This window comes from Papaver somniferum, chromosome 2 (assembly GCF_003573695.1).
Source record: "Papaver somniferum cultivar HN1 chromosome 2, ASM357369v1, whole genome shotgun sequence".
NCBI classification, from domain to species: domain Eukaryota; kingdom Viridiplantae; phylum Streptophyta; class Magnoliopsida; order Ranunculales; family Papaveraceae; genus Papaver; species Papaver somniferum.
In genome coordinates, this window is record NC_039359.1 from 203,782,878 (window position 1) to 203,802,150 (window position 19,273).

The window sequence follows — 19,273 nt, forward strand, 5'->3', positions numbered from 1 at the left end:
TGAATTAATTATGGGTTTTTTGTGGTTAATTTAATTGTGCATTTCGATTGGACTAATCATGAATTCTTTTATGGATAATTCAATTGAATACTTTGGATTCAAATTCATGTTTTCCATGTGATTTGTTTGTCCAAATGAAATCCTTCTTTTCTTATGAAAGTAAGGTCGCCTTTGTTGTTCCTTCAGGGATGACATTTATGGGGGAGAGTTCATTTTGAACTTGTTCTTAAGTGTCAAATCTTTGTGGGGAGTGAGGTTGTGGAATATTAGGGGTTATATTGTATCTTTATAAACTCCTTGATGAGTGCATTTAGTTTCGGTTTTATGATGTCATCTAAATAAGTTGATATGGTATTCTCTTTTGGTCATGAAGTATCTCTTTGAAAATTTCTTGAGGATCCCACTAGTTTTCGTACCTTTTCCAATCTATATTAACAAAAAGGGGGAGAATTAATGTGCAGTGTGATAATACAAATACATATGGTTTACGGATTATTATGTAAGGGGGAGTGGTTTTCATGTCGACATGAAGTATTGACTAAGGGGGAGTGATACATATCACCATAGTATTGTTGTCAAAGTTGTGATACAATTGAACTTTGATGTTGTGTAATAATACTATGACACTGTATAACAATGATTGAGAGCATTTGTTTTCTCATTATTATCACTATGGATCTTCAACAACTATGATGTTGAACTTACAACCTTTAGGATCATGGAGTACTTGGAAGTGACGAAGATTTCAAGTCGCGTTGAAGATGCCAAGGAGATCAAGCATTTGGATGAGAAGCTACAATTTTTATTTATTTTGTAATCCATATGTATTGATAGTTTTTTCACTAAAATTGACAAAGGGGGAGATTGTTAGAGCACTGCTCGGTCGAACTCGCATGCGTTGCTATCTCAAGCATGTTTGTCAATATTAGTGATCAAAACTATAAGTCTTGATTTCTAGCCTACTTATAGATGTCCCAGACTTGGACATAGTTTGTGTAGTTGAGCTTAGACTTCACGTCGCTTATCACTTGAAGAAGAAGAACTACTAAGGAGAGCTTGTGGAACTTCATCGACAAAAGGTATGTGGAGACTTAAACTCATCTATCACTTGGAAAGTTTATTTTTACTCTATCTCCTATATTGAGACATAAGTCGTGTTACGATATAGTTTTCTCTATACACATTTGAGATTCCGAGCTGAGTATATCTCGCTTACATATTTCTCGAAAATATGTGTTGGTAAGCTTTCGCTTCGACCAAGTTCATCTTATATCATGAGAAAATTGCCGAGTAACATCTTACATGGTTTGTGTGATACAATCATTTGGTGTAAGACTTGGAATGTTTCGATAATGATTATTTCAATATCTTGAAAATTGCTTTGATACTAATAGTGTGTGAAAACAGCTATCATTATAGAAGAATGTTTCAATGATTGAAATAAAGAGTTGAGATTATGTAACCATCTTTGGATATAAGCATATATAGTGTGTTCGCACATGTAGTGATCTACACTACAACTGAGTAATCAGGCTCAAGACCGCAGGATCTACTCTGCAGAATTGAAGGGTAAACCTCAAATGAGGGGAAGAACAAACAACAATTTCTATTCGATAACCTTCAATTACAGGAGTTCAGTGTTTATAAGAGAAATGGAACTATTGAATTGGCACATGCCACTCACACGCTCGCTACTAATACTACATCTACTAATTACCATACAGACATCCCTTAACAAGTGGATACCCCATAACCGGGACATGACAAATTCCCACCTCTTCAAATTATCCTTGTCCTCAAGGACATGGTATGAGCTCGACCTCAGGACACAGTTGTTGCAGTTCCTTCTCCACCACAGTAAAAGACATGAATACAGTTTCCCTAACTTCGAAAATAAGGCCCCTAACAAGCTGAATTCCTTCGCGTCACTGTCAACTTGATCCAAGTCCCCTTCAGAAATAATCAATGAACTTGAGCCTAGAATCATTTCCCAATAGTGAACAGGCCTTGTATCTTCACAACTGAAGGTTGGGTAGATACTAGTAATGACACCACTTGCAGCTACGAATAATAGTTTCCAAATGGGATTGCAAATCACTGTACGAGTACCTTTCAGCATAAGAGGCTTTTATCCATTACCAGTTGAGGTATGAACGTGCATCTTCATATTAGCTTCTTCACAACGAACTTGCACGTGGAGCTGTAGTTGTAAACCTGCCGTTTCCACTAACACAAAAACTGCCACCTGCAACTCTTTTCTTGGAAAGATAACTCCTTCCTTGTTAGTCTTCAGCTGCTTGTAGCCATGTTGTAGCAAAAGAGTTGTTCCGTGCAAATGGGGATATATTTTCCTGAGTCACTCCTAAACCTGTGTATACAAAATCAAATACTCGAAAAATTCCACAGAGGCTTGTTGACTTAATTGTCTCCTGGTAAGAAACCAGAGAATAATACACCTCCATCACACATTCTTTCTTAAAATTAGGAAAAAACCTTAATAAAGAAGTTTCTTACCAGGCCATCGTGTGATGTAGATATATATTAATTTCTTCCATTAGTCCAGCTGTACAAGAGTGGTGACTTGTACTGGCTTGTAGAAAGGTAGCTACTGTGATGAATACCACCAGCCAAAACCTTCTAAAAATTATGTAGCTTTTGATGTGCAGCAGGTTAATTCGAAAGCCATGTAATGTAGTGACAAGAACTGCGATGGCCCCTTCAGTCTTGAGCATAATAATCCTGGAGATGAAAATCTTGAGCTAATATCCCGTTGTATGCCGAGCATTTCAGTAATGCACTAGGTGACAAAATGGACTTGACAGACTCACTTCTCCCTTGTATTGTCGAGCCATTGGATGTGGAGATGTTCAGTCGGTTCACTGAGTGATAAGTACTCTCAACATAATACTCAGCTGGCACTATGACGTACTTCTCAAGACTTTTTCTTCCAACTTTTACAAATAATTGCTGCCAGTGCCTTAGATTTAGAGAGAACCCAGTACTGCCATTAGTAGATGAGCTACGTAGTGTAGTATAGTTACTCTTCAAAATGCAACGTTATAATAAAATCTTCTACACAATTATCCGTCATAACTTTCAGAAGAATGAATGTTTGGGTCACGATGAAGGAATACAACTCAGCTGCATCTTCCACCTGATAAAGAATACTCGCAACTTGTGTAAGCAATTCTTCCAACCACATATGCACACTGTTTCCACCACCATTAGCTTCAGTAAGTACTTCTTTGATTCCCACCATTCTTATAATGATTTCCTTCCAGCTAGAACACCAAGGATTATTACTACAAACCATGGAACTAGGTATTCTAGGATGTAACTTAGTGACAATCGATTCATAGCTACTGCCATTTCGTAAGTTACTGATAATCAATACATACCCACTGTCATGGCCCTTTATGACCCAAGAATCATTTCCAACTTCCAAAATGAATTCAATAGTGGACCTGAGCACAATTGATCCAATCATTCCCATAGCAGACAAGGCTCTTTCAACATCATTCACAAGTCCTTTGGATTCCATCTTGTCTTGCAATCTGTCCGTATGTAGAGTACCAACATCCATTTCCTCAGCTTCTACGACCTTTTTCAGGATACCCCATCCCCATTCAGAAGATTCTGCTCTGCTGTAACTCCTCCATGGTTCACACAATAGTCTCAACAGTAAACTTCTGACAATTGTAGATAAACCACCGTTAACTCCTCTAGTGTTAACTTCGCTTGCAAAAACAGTTTCCTTTTTACACTCCTTGGGTAAAAGTAGCATGAGTCAATGTTGTGGAACATATTTAGGTTTTAGCTTGAATACCACACAGCCATACGAAGACATATATTGTTTTCTATCTGTTTCCATCTTCACATACAACTCATTCTTCAGTTCTTGCAGAAGATGATTCACATCCCAACTGAAGTTCAAACCTTTACTAAAATAAATAATAGAGCTGGGGTATTCGAGGAACCCCATGGAGACCAATACATAACCATATTCTTTTCCCATCCTCCATGAATCGAAGGAAGACCATGTTAATTCAAACTTTGATAAGAAAACAAAAGGGCTAAGCATTCTGAGAATGATTAGCTTCCTTACCATCTGCATGTCATATCTTTTTGCAGCTATCTTTACTTCCCTGAGCCCCTTCCAAGCTACTTTCATATGTGTAGGCAGTATGCAAACTCTCACAAGCAGTTGCTCCAATAGTTCAATTGTATCCATGTGCTTGTTTTCTCCAGTTACTTGAAGATCCCAATTAGTCCATAAAAGAATAAATTGCTGCAGCATTTCACCAGATAATTTGCAAGCATGATGAATGTCACCATTTTAAACAAAGAAGAATACATTTGACTTCACCAACAACAATTCTAAACCATCGGCAAGCTCTAAAGTCAGCTCGTAAGACGAATTTTCATTATGCTCATCCATGATAATCAACCCATTGCAAACAAACCAATAAGAAGTCATGCAGAATTTGCATTTATTCCTATCACAAGAAGAACAGCTCACAACAGATTTTATTTCTTTATCACGATCAAATAAGATTCGAGCAGAATCTAGACAACAATCTAAACCTTCTACACAAGACTGTTTCTTCAAAAAATTCAACCCACTCGAATTCTCAATTCTATTATTATTCTGATTTAATGTATTGAAATCATTTAACTCATGAGATTCATCTCTTTTAATTTGAAAATCCACCACAAAATCATTACCAAGTATGAAAGGTTTACCTTCTTGATATGCTAGAAAGCTTGAACCATCATTGTATTCCTGAACTCCAACTTCAAAACCAGCTTCATCCCTATCCGGGAACTGAGTTCTCGCTGTAGATCTAAAATTTTCTTTATCTGCTGATAGAATTAAAGAAGGGAGAGCGAAATTACTCCATGATTTTGACTTAACAGGAATGACTTCCAAATCAGTGTCGAATTTGGGTATAGATTCAATTGAGGGTTCGAGTAAGTCTTCAGTTGATTTAAGTTTACTCACGTCATCAGCCAAATCCCTCAACTGAGCAGCTAGAAGTTCCCTCGAAGCTTTCAAACCAAACAATAATTCCTTCAATGGAGCTTCTAACTCAACCTTCAATCTAGCAGCAATTGAATTCGTCACTTCAGCTATAATCTCATCTCTGTTGATCATCATTGTCACTCGGTCACACAGGAATCGAGTGCTCTGATACCAATTGTAGTGATCTACACTACAACTGAGTAATCAGGCTCAAGACCGCAGGATCTACTCTGCAGAATTGAAGGGTAAACCTCAAATGAGGGGAAGAACAAACAACAAATTCTATTCGATAACCATCGATTACAGGAGTTCAGTGTTTATAAGAGAAATGGAACTATTGAACTGGCACATGCCACTCACACGCTCGCTACTAATATTACATCTACTAATTACCATACGGACAGCCCTTAACAAGTGGATACCCCATAACCGGGACATGACAACACATTTGTGTATAAATCCATAAACCGGGAACCAAGGGTATGCATATGTGTGTATACGAAATTGGTGAAGGAGACACGTTAAGTATGCGTACCCGTACGCATACTGGCGGAAGTTTTCCAACTGAAAATTTCTGCTGAGTTTGAGAATTAACAAACTCTTAACTAGTCACCTTAAGTATGCGTACCCGTACGCATACTGGCGGAAGTTTTCGAACCGAAAATTTCTGCCGAGTTTGGAAACTAAACCAACTCAAATCTGGTTGCTTAAGTACGCATACCCGTACGCATACTTAAGCTGGTTACTTTATCAAATTGGTCAGTTCATGAACTAAAACATTTATCAATAAGGAATACAATCTCTGTAAACCGTGGTTATAATGTTCATGTATCGATTCGAGTGAATCAAACAGATTTTGCTTCAATTGTGTTCTTGTATAAATCCATGAGAATATAGCAATCTTTAACTAGTTTCATTTGAGTTATTTGAACTAGTTATGGTTAAGATGAATAAGGTTGATATGAGAGTAATCATATGGCTAACCTCGGTTAACAATTTGTGAACCAACATGATGTATAGGTACGGTTACATAAAACTAAATGAGGGTACATTTCATTTGTGTGTAACAACCTAAGTTCGATCTAACGGTTGAAAGATATTAGCTTGGTTGAATCAGGTTTTTCATCTAACGGTGAATATTGAATGCTTTGTTACCAAGGTAACTTGGATTGCAAATCCTGATTTGAAAACTATATAAAGGAGAACTCTACAAACTGGGGATTTTATAAGGGAGAACTCTACAAACTGGGAAACCTAATCCCCACACCTCTTGTGTGTTACTAGTTGCATAACTAGAGTCGATTCTCCTTTAACCTTAGGTTTCTTCTCGAGACCCTGTAGGTTAACGACTTGAAGACTTCATTGGGATTGTGAAGCCAGACCCAACTATTCTCTTTGTAGTTGCGTGATCTGATCTTGTTGTTCTATCGTGATTGAGTACAACTGTAAAATTGGATTGAGATTTATATCTCCGATAGGCAAGATAGAAAAGTAATCACAAACACCTTCGTCTCATCGTTTGTGATTCCACAATAACTTGTATCTCTAGTCGATTAAGTTTATTGTGAGGTGATTGATAATACTAGGTTGTTCCTAGGGATTATAAGTCCGGTTTATCAATTGGTTCCTGTTCACCTTGATTTATCAAAAGACGGAACAAAAACTCTTAGGTCTTTCTCTGTGTGAATACCAATATTTTGCGGAGCACGTGTCACGATCTTAGTGGTCACACATAAGATAATTGTGTAGCCCTCGCTATACAGAGAAACCTAAGTGGCATAGGATACCTTCGCAGATCTACTTTATCTCATCTCAAGAAGTGATACCTCAACGGCCAAGATGGAGAAAGTAAAAGCCTAGTCTATAGAGAGGCAGCTGGCGAAGGGACAGAGGTAGATGACGCATCTAATCAGCATTAAATGCACAAATCTCTTATCTACATGCATAACCAAAGCACGTGAAGAGAGATGATGTGGCGGAATCTGACTGGCAAAGGTTATCGGTGAACGAAGGTACAATGTGTACTGAGGCTGGGAGGTTCCCGAAGGAACGTGGGTCAGCTGAGGTGGAAGAGTTTGACTGGAGAAAGCACGCGGCGAACGAAGGTACCATTTGTACTGAAGGTATATCAAGAAACGATGGATCCAAAGATAACAAAGATATACCTGGAGTAGAGGGGGCTATAAATACCAAGCCTCACCAACAAACTAAGGGCATTCAATATCTAGGAGAAGAAGATCTAGTCTCAAGTTTATACCTCTTAAATGTTTAGAACTTAAGTATTTACTTCAACTTGAGTTCTGTCTATTACTTGAGAAGCATTTAAGATCTTTGTAACCACTACTACTTAATACAAACAAATCACTCATTACCCTGTGGATGTAGATGAAAGTCGAACCACGTAATCTCTTGTGTCTCATGATAACTTAGTACCATTTACATTATATTTGTGTCATTTGTTATTATCGTGATCTTAGATATCTTTTACTACTTATTATTATCAGTTCAACAGAGGTATCATTACTACACAGTTCTCGATCCTCTGAGTTGTTTACATTACGTAGACTGTGGTAAAATTAGTAGTCACACTATGGGAGACAGATTTATTCAATCATATAGACTTTTCTGTGTGAGACAGATTTGTTTATCAAATCTTCGACTTTGGGTCGTAGAAACTCTTAGTTGTGGGTGAGATCATCTAAGGGAATCAAGTGTGTAGTATCCTGCTGGTATCAGAGACGTAAGGAGCGCAACAGTACCTTGAATCAGTGTGAGATTGATTAGGGTTCAACTACAGTCAAGTATGAAGTTAATTGGTAGTAGGCTAGTGTCTGTAACGGCTTAATACAGTGTGATATTCAATTTGGACTAGGTCCCGAGGTTTTTCCTGCATTTGCGGTTTCCTCGTTAACAAAATTCTGATGTCAGTGTTATTTATTTTCTGCATTATATTTTGTTATATAATTGAAATATCACAGGTTGTGCGTTAAGATCAATCAATTAGAATATCCAACCTTTGGCTGTTGATTTACATTGATTGACACTTGAACATTGGTCTTTGGTACCGTTCAAGTAATTCCTCCTATATTCAATCGGGCTCGCAGATTTCTATTTGCTGATTGCGGATTGAATTAAGAGTTAGATATATTAAACTCTTTGATATAATTTATTCTATATTGAGTCTAATTGTCTAGTTGATTCTCTAGAAAGTGTATTGGAGTAAGTCCTCTCAGATTGCCAAACAAATTGTTGGGTGTGGTTGTTAGACCCACGCATTTTCACATTCGATCGGCCACAGATATACAAATAAGGCGACGGATTGATATGCTCATCCGATCGGCCACAGATATACAAAAAAGGCGACGGGTTGCTCCGCGCATCCGATCGGCCACAGATATACAAAAAAGGCAACGGGTTGATATTCTCATCCGATCGACCACATATACAAAAAAGGCGACGGGTTGCTCCGCGTATCCGATGGGCCACATATATACAAAAAAGGGTTGCTCCGCGCATCCGACCGGCCACAGTTATACAAAAAAGGCGACGGGTTAATCCCCGCATCCAATCGGATACGGAAAAGAGGAGAGCGTGTAAAGGGGAAGCGCGTTTGCCTACCTTGGAAAAGGAGGTGCGAAGCATATGGACTTACCTCCATTACAAGGGATTCACCCCTCGCCTTGAATGCGTGTGTTGCCTACCCAGACATAATCACGAAGAAGACGCACCTCCATCATTCACCCCCTCTAAACATCCCCAACCACGCGGAAAAGTTAGAGAAAATAAAAGAGTGGGGGATAAGTAAAGATTACGCCCTTTCTTCACCACACACTCCCCGGGACTCTCAAATTGTGCTAGTAATACAATCCAAAGGTCCAAGAAATGTTCAGTTATTTCATACAAGAATTCTCGGAAAATACTTATCTAAACAGTCGTCGCGCATGACATCAATTTCTTGCAAAAAACTATCTCATTTCATAAACTCCCCAAATTTGCGGACTGGGGACTCGACTCGAGAAGACAATATAAGGGAAACTAGAATGGAATGCAATATGACTATCAGGTTATTTGACAATTAACCCAATAGTCAGGGGACTAATATTAATACATGAAAATAATTATCCTTAGCAGGGCTAGGGACCCTTAAAGGGGAGGCAAACCCGACATGAAACATGGGAGACTTGGGGAATAAGGCCCAAGTCCACTAAAAGGTATCCATAATATGGAAAGGATAAGGCGGGAATTAATGGAAAATGAGAAGGTTGTATTACAGAAGGAGTGGCATTAGTGGTAATTTAGGAGGTTTAGGACATGTGGCATGATGTCATAAAAGGAAGGGCTTCTAGGAAAGCCTATAAAAGGAGACACATGGTACAATGGAAAGGGAGGAGTCTCTCTCTCCCCCTCTTTTCTCTTGGGAATTGGATGTGTTGTGGCTAAGACTTGTAGAACCAAAATCATATTCACCCTTCAACAAGAACAAATGTTGGATTCCTAGTTGTTGAATGAATGGTTTATTTATCTATGTTAAGTTACAATAATTTAGCCGACAAGGTATTGAATAAATGTTTTGTTTAGTTATAGTGCCAACTAAACCAGAGTCGGCAAGGTGTTAAACTGGTAGGCTGCCGACCTCGACAGCAAAAATGATGCAGTTACCAGGATCGTCAAGTTAAGAACATTACAACCTACCCGACTATATATTAGTCGAAATTATTGTAACCATCACCATGCCGACTAATGGTAGATGGAACTGACCTTTTCCTGTGTGTGAAAAAATATATAGTCGTCAGGTTAAGAAAATTAGGACCTTGACGACCATGTATTAGTCGGCATTTTTCTAAATCACTATCGCGCCGACTAATGCTCAATGAATATGAGTTTTCCTGTGTGCGAAATTGCCATTATTCGTCATCTTAACAATGTTACGACCATGCCGACTATATGTTAGTCGTCGTTGTAATAAATAAATATCTTTCTGACTATATGCAGAAGAATATGACATTTTCCTGTGTGTGAAAATTCTATTAGCCGTCAGGTCACAAAATTACGATCCTAACGACTAATGATGGTCGGCAAATGGAGTAAACAAAAACATCGACGGCGAGTTCAAAATTTAATTTTTGCAAGTACAATTGCATTGATTGACTGCCCAAACGGCTAGATCTCGGCACTATTTTATAAATACACTAGTTCTCTCTACAAAACTACACACACCTATTTTCAAATACTCTACAAAGCTCAATCCATCATCTACTCATTCTAACTCTCTTCATACCTCTACATACAACCATGGCATCATTTGACTCTGCCGAAGATTTAGCCATCATCAAAATATGGTACCCTGAAAGTCGAGTTGTCGATCAATCCCCCGTAAGGGTAGAACCCTAAACCTTCTGGGCGAAGATATATAACCAATACAGTCGAGATTATGGGAATCCAAAGATAATAAGTCTTCAGCAAATTCATGATAGGTACCAAGTTATCCAAAAAGGCATATGTGACTTTATAACTATCCAAAAACGGATTTTGAACGCTAGCCAACTTAGATTTCCCCTTGACCAATTGGTAAGTATTTTTATGGTTTATATTGCATAATATATGTTTTTTGATCTTCTAATTAGACAACACCAACTAAGTAAGTTTGTTTTGTGTTTTGTGTTTTTGTAGCACGAACTCGTCAAAGCGTGCCACTTGGAGGAAAAGGGGGAAGCATTCACATTTGATGAAAGCTATCATTTCATGGTATCCAAAATTCCGGAGTATTCTCACCACGACTATTCCTCTGATTCCTCCTCCGACGATTGATAGTTTTACAAGTTGTTGTGTAGATTTTGTGGGTAAATCTCTATGTAAATCCTCACCAGACTATAACTCGTCCACTAGGGTCGCCTAGGGGTTCAAAGGCTTAATGCACGTGCTAAGTGCATCCGTGATTCCTACGGAAAGGAGTTAGATTTTATGTTTCAATCAATGTAGTAACCAAAATTGCATAAATAAAATGGATAACATTTTTTCAGATTCGGTTTTTTGTAGGTATACAAAAAGCCGGCAGAGATTTAAACTACACAACATGCCGACTAACCCAGGGTCGTCATTTTTCGTAATGACAACTATGCCGACTACTTTTAAGTCAGCAGGTTCAGAAATAAATATTATGCCGACTAATCAAGCATTTAGAACAACTTTGTTGTAGGTCAAAAAAACATATAGTCAACATAATGGTTTTTTACTAGCCCGCCGGCTATTTGTGGTCGTTATCTTCCAAATTTGTCGACCTTGTCGATTTTTCATACTATTAGAATTGAAAGTGTTGATTTCTTCTGTAATTTTGAGTATCAAATCACCCAAAAGCTTTACAATCCCCATATTTATGTGTTTGGGTAGTATGGTTTTATTTCCGTTACAAACAAAATTTTCAAAAAAATAAAAAAATCTCAAAGATCTACTCACATAATTCATGAGTTCAATCTAAATAAAACTAATTTCAGAATTTTAATCAACTAATTAACTAAATTAATCAACCTAACAGATTCTTTTAGTGTTAATTAAGTAAATATGTGGTTAAGGGTTATGTGTTTTACTTCAAACTGACCTCATTTTTGTTTCATCAGGTATACTCTAATTAATCCGTGTCTACCTCGATTTGGCCAGGTTTCACACGGCTCAAGGGCTCTGTTGTATTCTAAGGGTGAAACTGTAATCTTTGCGCTCTACTCTTTTTCTGCCCTCTCTCAGTTAAGGAATCTATGATTTTGTTCATTTTCCCTCCCTGAAAATCTCGATGAAATCGAAGTAAGATCTTCTAAAAATCCCAACTTTCTCATCCTAATCTCTTCAGTAAGGCAAACCCACAAGATCCCCTCGTAAAATCTGAAATTTATGCATATAAATGGCACAAAGAACCTTAAACCACCATCGTCAAACACTGGAATCCTTCACTTACCAACTCCATACTTGGAAACCATTTCAATTCCAAACCCTAACGAAACCCTTTACAGATTCACACAAAAGACCATGTTTATCAGATCGAACAACAACAGCAACAACAACAACAATTGACACTCTAGACATGTCAAAATTGAGTTTAATCGAAGATGAAAAAAGACCAAAGAAAAAAGAGAAATTTCAATGGTTCGCTTCTGCTAAGAAAAGAAGAAGACACGGGTCAAGATCAGTATCAGGAAGAAGTACTAGTGATAGGAGTGGTACTAGAAGGTGTTGTTCAGTTGGAGCATCAGCAGCTCATGCGACTTGTTCTGATTTTGTGGTTGCTGCAACGAATACTGATTCCAGTGGTGAATTGTTCGTTAATGCAGGAGGTGGTGGCGGAGGTGAAGGGAATTGGTCTTCCTCTGATGTTAGTGAAGTAAAGAATAGTAGAAAGGATAAGAAAGATTGTGGGGGTGGAGGTGGTGGTGGTGGTGCTTGTGAGAAGGGGGAGAGTTTGAGTTCTGGTGGGGTTTGGCAAATTGGGGGTTTTGATAATCAAGGGAATGAAAGTGGGTATGGTAGTGAACCTGGTTATCGGGGTGATGCTGAATTTGGATATGGTGATGAATTTGATGAAGAGGAAGATGATGGTAGAGTTTTGTTTTGGGGTGAAAGGTCTAGAGGTAACTAAATATGATTCCACTTTTTATTTTGAATTATAGTTCATTCATATGTCGTTTTATAGTACTTGTTGTTCTTCATCACTAAATTTTTTAGAACATCATCTATGTTTGCACTTCATTGATGCATTAGGCATTTCAGTTGTCTTGCATTGGTTCTGAAATTCTCTTGAGCTAGTTATTATTATTCTTAGATGTTTGATTGTGTTATAGTGAAGCCACTGAGATTGATTAAGTGAACTCCTCGAGTCTTATAGAGACTACCCAAGGCTTTATGGATGAGATATATAAAGACATCAAAGAATTTCAATGAAAGGGGTGAAATTTCTCAGCTGTTACTATTAAATGATGTTTCATGTAGGATTGAAAGTGAAACCATGTTTCTTGTCATCATTGTCTAGTAGCTTTATGTATTCTCCATTCTCCGTTAGTAAGTCAAGTCGGTTTGTTTTATCTACGCTCTTTGGAATTGTATAAAGGCATGTTATATACCACGTGAATCAGTAACCTACAACTTCGTGTTCTGTTTGTTTTCGCCTTTCTCTTGTTCACCACTTCATTTACCTTGTTGCTACGTCAATCTCCTTTTATGTTTATTATCATTTCTGAAAATTCTAGTATAGCATATTGAACATTTAGTACTTAAATCAAATCTCCCTCTCTCTTCATTGTTATTGCAAACATCATCTAATGCTAAATTGTTCATTGCTGCTCAAGGTGTGCTGTTTTTGATTTGTGTGTATATGTTCTCTTTTCTATTTTTCATTTCTAGATACAGATTGCAACATGGAACTGGTTGAAGAGAACACATTTTTGGATCAAAAATCTCATTACAGATGCAGGCGTAAGAAGCATGACTGGAGAATGGCAGTTGATCCACCACGGTAACGGACAACCTTGTTTCCCTAATTAATCAACATTCACCCATGTCATTCGTTTGCCACATCCTCTTCGGCGAAGTAAAACTATGTTCAGTGTATTATTGTATCACAAATAATATTATTTGTCCTTCGTTCTTAAATTAATAGTAAAAACAACTTTATTTGGTTGAATACTCATTTTTCATGTTTCAGAGTTAAATGGAGATCTTTTAGTGAAAATTATTTTGAAGGCTTTGAAATGTTTGTCGCAAGCTAGTTGTCAGTTAATTTTAACCTTCACTACTTAAGAACAGGTTAGCAGGTGTGCTCTACTTTAAATAACAAGTTCAGAGCAGGTGTAGGGTCAAATTCATGGTAACCAAGGTATGAGCTCCTTACTTCCCTCAAGCCATGCACTCTCAATTGAAAATGGATGGAAAGGACAGTATATGATGGGATAGAAACTAGGAATCCTGATGAACTTCAAACTGTTGAATTTTTTTTAGGTGAATGACATAGTGAAGTACTGGTCATCTTGAATGTGTACTTACCGTATTTTAGTAATTGTGTGTGTACTAAAACCTAGCACTAATTTCTTATGTAAATCTGACAAGCCAATCCGTATAGACAAGCTTCAGAGAAACGAAATTAAGTTAAGATATATCCATATTGTAAGTTCCTTTTGTGTATTCCACTGTTCCAGAGTTTAAGTTTCTTTCATTACCACAGAAGGGATAGTGACATGGGATAAATACTAAGATAAAAGATCTTTTGCAAGTTCGACTTGTATATGCCACTAAGATCACACGGATATATCCCCGTTTTGTCCTGCCAATTGCATGTCCCACATAGAAAGAGCTAGTAATAGTAATGTGCTAAGTGACAAGCAGACCTTATCTCAAGGTTGTGATTATAACTGACAAGCAGGCGTAAAAATAAGAATCTTATCTTAATGGTACTATATTAGCATGAATTTGTTTTAGGAACACTGGAATTGCAAATTAGAAGGTGAAACTATTACTAGCTAGTTAAACGGATTTCACATGTCTTCTGCATCTCATTCTTCTTCTTCTATAAATGTTTTCCAGTTGGGGAAGTACACAGTGTCTTTATTTCCAGTCAATCCTCAGAGCTCTACATTAACATCTTCACCGTTGTGTAATCATTCTCTCACAGTACCACTTTTGATTGCGACGCCAACTGAAGAAGGAGAATTTCCAATACTGGTATTTCTCCATGGTTTTCTGCTCGAGAATTCTTTCTATTCCCAACTAATCCAACACATTGCTTCTCATGGTTTCATTGTCATTGCCCCTCAGGTCAGTTGAACTATTCTTCTAAATTCCATCACATCTTTGTTCTTCTTTTTGAGCAAGCTCTAAACAAAAGTAGTATCCACTGGCTTTAGAGATTGCTCCAGTAAGACTGTCTCACGAGTAAGAAGAATTAAACGCAATTGCTTAATTGTTTCGTTCTCTGACTTTATACAGTTACCCAATAGTGTTGAAATCGACTCAGCAAAAGGAGTACAGAATGGTTGTCAGATGGACCCTGTCCCTTACTGCCACCAGTTGTGCGACCTAATCTATCTAAGGCACCACTCGGTGGTCACAGTAGAGGTGGCAAAATCGCATTTGGCCTAGCTCTATCTTACATTAGTAACCCTAGCAATAGGATCAAGTACTCAGCTGTAGCGGGTATTGATCCAGTTGAAGGACTGATGAAAGGTATACCAATTCCTCCACTCGTTCTAACCTATGTTCCTCACTCTTTCGACCTAGATATGGCGGCTTTAGTTGTGGGATCCGGCCTTGGAGAGATTAAGAGAAATCCACTGTTTTTTGCTTGTGCTCCAAAAGGTGTAAACCATGAAGAGTTTTACAGTGAATGTCGATCTCCGGCCTTGGATACACTCGACGACGAAACTAAAGGGATTAAAGGGGCCGTTACTTATTGTGCTTGTAAGAATGGGAAATCAAGGGAGCCAATGAGGAGCTTTGTTGGGGGGATTACTGTTGCTTTTATGAAAGCATATCTTGAAGGTGATGATAGTTACTTAAATGCTATCAAGGATGGGAAAGATATTAATCTTCCTGCTCAGCTTCAAACTGTTGAGTTTTTAAAGGACTGACTTACAGTTAAGTGTTCAGCTTCAAACTGTTATGTTTTTACAGAATTTCCTACCAAATTCTCTATTGTACCATTAATCTGATGTTGTTAGTCCGCACATATTTCCGTGTTTGCAGGAAGGATACACTGAAATTCACAGAACCCATCCTTCTATTCTCTGTTTATCAAAATACTTGCTTTAAAACTACACTCATTAGTCCAGTCCACGCCAGAAATAATCAATACTAACCCAGCAACAGACGGATTAACTAGAGTTAGGTAGGGTCACAATTCATTACGCACTCCCTTGTCTCCGTGCTTCTGATCAGATAGCAACATTCACCTTATAACTCCGCTGAGGAACCTTTCTAAAAGTAGCTCTAATAAGATCAAAGTACAAAGGAAATTGTGCAGCAGCAAAAAATGCAACAGGCAAACAAGTTGTTGCATACAACGGATAAGCTGCATATCTCAACTTATCTTTGAGTATAAAGAAATGACCAGCACAGAACGATACCAACATTGAAGCTATAGATATAAACAGTGAAGAAAGACCCACTATTAGTTTCTTTGGTAAATCACTAGCAAAATCTTGTTCTTGATATCTTGAAGTGAGAATGGAAAGAAACATAATCACAGAAGTAACAGAAAAGCAAAGAGTGACAAGCGAGGATATAGCAAATACGTTGAACGCTGGTTCTTTTTCGAGGGTCGATGCACCGGTGTTTGACTGAACTCCACCGGGGACTGTTGAGGCAGTAGCAAAAGCAACTGTTGCAATAAGTGCGGCTACAACAGAACATGATTCAGATGTACTGGTTAACCATGCACCTCCTTCTTTAACTAATTCTGAATGTGTTTCTGTGAATACTTGTTTTGGTGATTTCCCTCTGTTGTTCTGACGTACAAAGAAATTTCTTGGCATGGATTCTTTAACAAACTGTCAAAATCATTTTAAAACATTTGTGCTCAATACCTATGGTTCAAGTCAAATAATTCTTTCATGAGATTAAAAGAGAATATGTGTACCTTGTACCATCTGATTTCCCATTGCATTTGCAAGGCAGCACCAGGAATAAGCCAAGGCCTGTACTCTCCTAGAGTTGCAGCAAGGTGCAATGCGCTGTTCCCTTTGATATCTAATTTACGGAAGACACTCTCTAGAAGGATTTTCCGTTTCAGTAATAGTCGATAGACATGGGGTTGCCTGTTCTCCACAGCTAATAACACAACATTTTTCCGCTCCGAGTTGATGTCTTGGATTGCCACAGGAAATTTATCTAAAATTTTCTCTACCATCTCTGTCACCCCCATCTTGGCTGCAATTAGTATCGGAGTCTCAACAATCCCTGCACCATCATCATCAGTGAACTGTGTTACAACCTACAACATGCAACTAATTACAGAATGATTTTAGTACACTACGGAAATTATTCCGGGCTATGAAATAGAAAAATGGCTCCAGTCTGGACGTAGGATCCTTTTCAAAGTTCGAAGTAAAAACTTGTGAATTTACAATTTCTTGACTATACATGCTATTTTGACAGAATATGCTTAAATAGTCTAACCTCTTCTCTTCTTGGCTTTCTTTTTTCTAGCTCTGCGATCACCGGAATCAGATGATGAAGCATCATTATTTCGAACTGCATGTGCTGTGGCCACAGCATCAAAGGCCGTGGTTTCTTCATCAGTAAATGGTCTGTGTGGGTCTACTCCATTGTTTTCATACTCCCAAACGGAAGCTCTTTCAACAAGTTCTTCCATGACTTGTGCTGCCCATGTATGTTTCTCTTTCTTCTCTTTGATTTTCCTCACCCTTATAAATCCTACATTACATTCACATTCAACATGTAAGCGGTTGATTTTTACTGTGCATGATGGGTAAACATTTTCACCTAATGTAAGATAATTCTACATCCACCCTTCAGTGAGTGCTTAAACAATTTATAATGATGAGGTACAAACCTAATCCAAGAAAAATTGACAATGCCTTCATAGCGAGTTTGAAGAAGTTGAAGCAAGTAGTATAGTTGGGGGGATACAAATGATGACGCGGGTCCAATGCCCCATAGCTCAAAAACCTTTTGTTTTTCTTTATCTCGATTTTCTGTTCATCATTTTGCTGCTCACTCAGTGTTCTACCTATAAAATTTCCATTTGATAGTTATTTTGAAACTACATAATGAAGTTCTCAATTGTGTTAAAGGAGGCACACTTACTGGAAGACTTTTGTTTCACTTGATGTGGGTTCTCTGTATCCCCTCCATGGGAATCCCTTACTTGTTTACGACTAACTAGAAAACACAAAAATGGTTAGTAATGTCTGTGTAAACCGTTAAATGCCTCCGGATTTTTTCATTGCTCGCCTTACCTATGACAAGAATAAGTTGCTTGAAGAATTTGAATAAGGTGAGGCAAGTTCTGTAGTTTTCAGGACAGTACTTTCTGTAAGTAGGACAACTTTCTCTACTAGCAACAATTCTTTGCGAGATATAATTGTAGCTCTTATTCGGAGTGAGCTGATCCAAAATTATACCTAGGCAGCAAAAAGGTACGCAAATTTAGAGAAGATAGTAAGAGACAGAGAGACATTTGAATTCAGTATCCCTTACAGTAGTAGAGGATTAGATCAAATCTTGCAAGGCGGCTTCCACTTTTAAACGCTGAAGGATTAAGAACAAGAAGGTGAAGTGGTGAATGACCCTTCTCGTTGTTGTTGTCAACAAGGTGCTCGTATAGTCCGATTATACGGAACGCCAAGTCTATCCACAGAGAGATAAAAGATGTAGGTGAGTGAGTTACATAACTAAGAAAGTCTTAAATTATAAATGGGCATATAAAGCTCACCAAAGTATTCTCCTCTGATTGCACAGTGTAGTATGGTTTCCCCATCATTCCTTCTAGAGTAAGAGTAATCACTATGTTCACAAAAAGAATGTAAAGAGAGAAATGCTTGTTTTTTCCCATGTAAAGCAGCTAAGAACAGTGGTATCTCGCTATCATAGTTTCGAACTCCTATCAAACAACAACTTTTCTCTGCAATTGCTTCACACATCTCTACACTACCCAATGTCGCTGCTAAATGAAGTGGTGTATTCCCTCTATGGTTTCCAATCTTTAAGACCCTTAACAAATTTTCCTTCGAAATTAGATCAATCAACTTCTGCACCGTCTCTACTTGACCATCAGAAACCGCTACATGTAATAGTGTGTCTCCTGATTTAGTAATCGTCATTTCCTGAGCCAATGGATTTGCATAGTTCGCCACGACATCTTCCCAAAGTCCTGCCATGGCTTTCTTAAACATTCTTTTCTTCAAGGCCCCAATATTTTCTGTGGGTAATTCACTTTCCTGGGACATTGTTGATGGGAGAAGACTAAGTTCAGGAGCCATGGAAGAAACAGAAAGAAGATTGAGGATCTTGCAGCATTATGTACTCGGGCATGTTTACTTATATATGACCAAGTCCATCTCCCTGTACCAAATACTGATCAAGTATAATCTTCCAAAACTTTAAAAAGAAGAAAAAGCAAAAGAGTCACTTCCTTGTACCAAATCTAGTCAAGTATGGTCTTCTAGGGCCCAAGAATATATTTCTACCTTCTTTCTCACTTAAGCTACAAAGTAAAATCTTCTTCATGGCTGAAAATTATCTTCACAATACTTT

At 37.9% G+C, this 19,273-nt stretch overlaps 4 protein-coding genes across 9 annotated transcripts; 2 read left to right on the plus strand and 2 right to left on the minus strand.

Annotated features, from left to right (window-relative positions):
• Positions 1 to 1,581: 1,581 nt before the first annotated feature.
• LOC113350283 lies at positions 1,582 to 5,183 on the minus strand. 2 transcript variants are annotated; one of them, XM_026594401.1, is made up of 2 exons: positions 2,515 to 5,183; positions 1,582 to 2,368 (listed from the first exon to the last, which is right to left on the minus strand). In XM_026594401.1, the coding sequence occupies exon 1, from the start codon at positions 5,156 to 5,158 to the stop codon at positions 4,337 to 4,339; it is 822 nt and encodes a 273-aa protein (XP_026450186.1). In that variant the 5' UTR covers positions 5,159 to 5,183; the 3' UTR covers positions 1,582 to 2,368; positions 2,515 to 4,336. The 2 variants fall into 2 exon arrangements, with proteins under 2 accessions (XP_026450186.1, XP_026450187.1); XM_026594402.1 differs by having other exon boundaries at positions 1,582 to 2,429.
• A 6,516-nt stretch (positions 5,184 to 11,699) lies between these two features.
• Positions 11,700 to 15,125, plus strand: LOC113350285. Of its 5 annotated transcripts, none has more exons than XR_003360710.1 (5): positions 11,700 to 12,639; positions 13,409 to 13,520; positions 13,811 to 13,880; positions 14,585 to 14,815; positions 14,987 to 15,125. XR_003360710.1 is itself a non-coding variant. In XM_026594404.1 (3 exons), exons 1-3 carry the CDS (start codon positions 11,916 to 11,918, stop codon positions 13,836 to 13,838), a joined length of 864 nt encoding a protein of 287 aa, XP_026450189.1. In that variant the 5' UTR covers positions 11,700 to 11,915; the 3' UTR covers positions 13,839 to 14,550. The 5 variants fall into 5 exon arrangements, 1 of the variants encoding a protein (XP_026450189.1); XR_003360709.1 differs by having other exon boundaries at positions 14,673 to 14,815; XR_003360707.1 differs by lacking the exon at positions 13,811 to 13,880.
• Positions 15,004 to 15,723, plus strand: LOC113352605 (chlorophyllase-2, chloroplastic-like; the record flags this gene model as incomplete). The annotated part of the gene is made up of 1 exon (XM_026596412.1): positions 15,004 to 15,723. A coding segment is annotated over one exon (624 nt), but the record flags the coding sequence as incomplete, so codon positions are not given.
• A 148-nt stretch (positions 15,724 to 15,871) lies between these two features.
• On the minus strand, positions 15,872 to 19,205 carry LOC113350284. The gene is made up of 8 exons (XM_026594403.1): positions 18,453 to 19,205; positions 18,218 to 18,367; positions 17,977 to 18,141; positions 17,825 to 17,899; positions 17,571 to 17,747; positions 17,174 to 17,431; positions 16,635 to 16,954; positions 15,872 to 16,545 (listed from the first exon to the last, which is right to left on the minus strand). Exons 1-8 carry the CDS (start codon positions 18,997 to 18,999, stop codon positions 15,931 to 15,933), a joined length of 2,307 nt encoding a protein of 768 aa, XP_026450188.1. The 5' UTR covers positions 19,000 to 19,205; the 3' UTR covers positions 15,872 to 15,930.
• Positions 19,206 to 19,273: the final 68 nt, after the last annotated feature.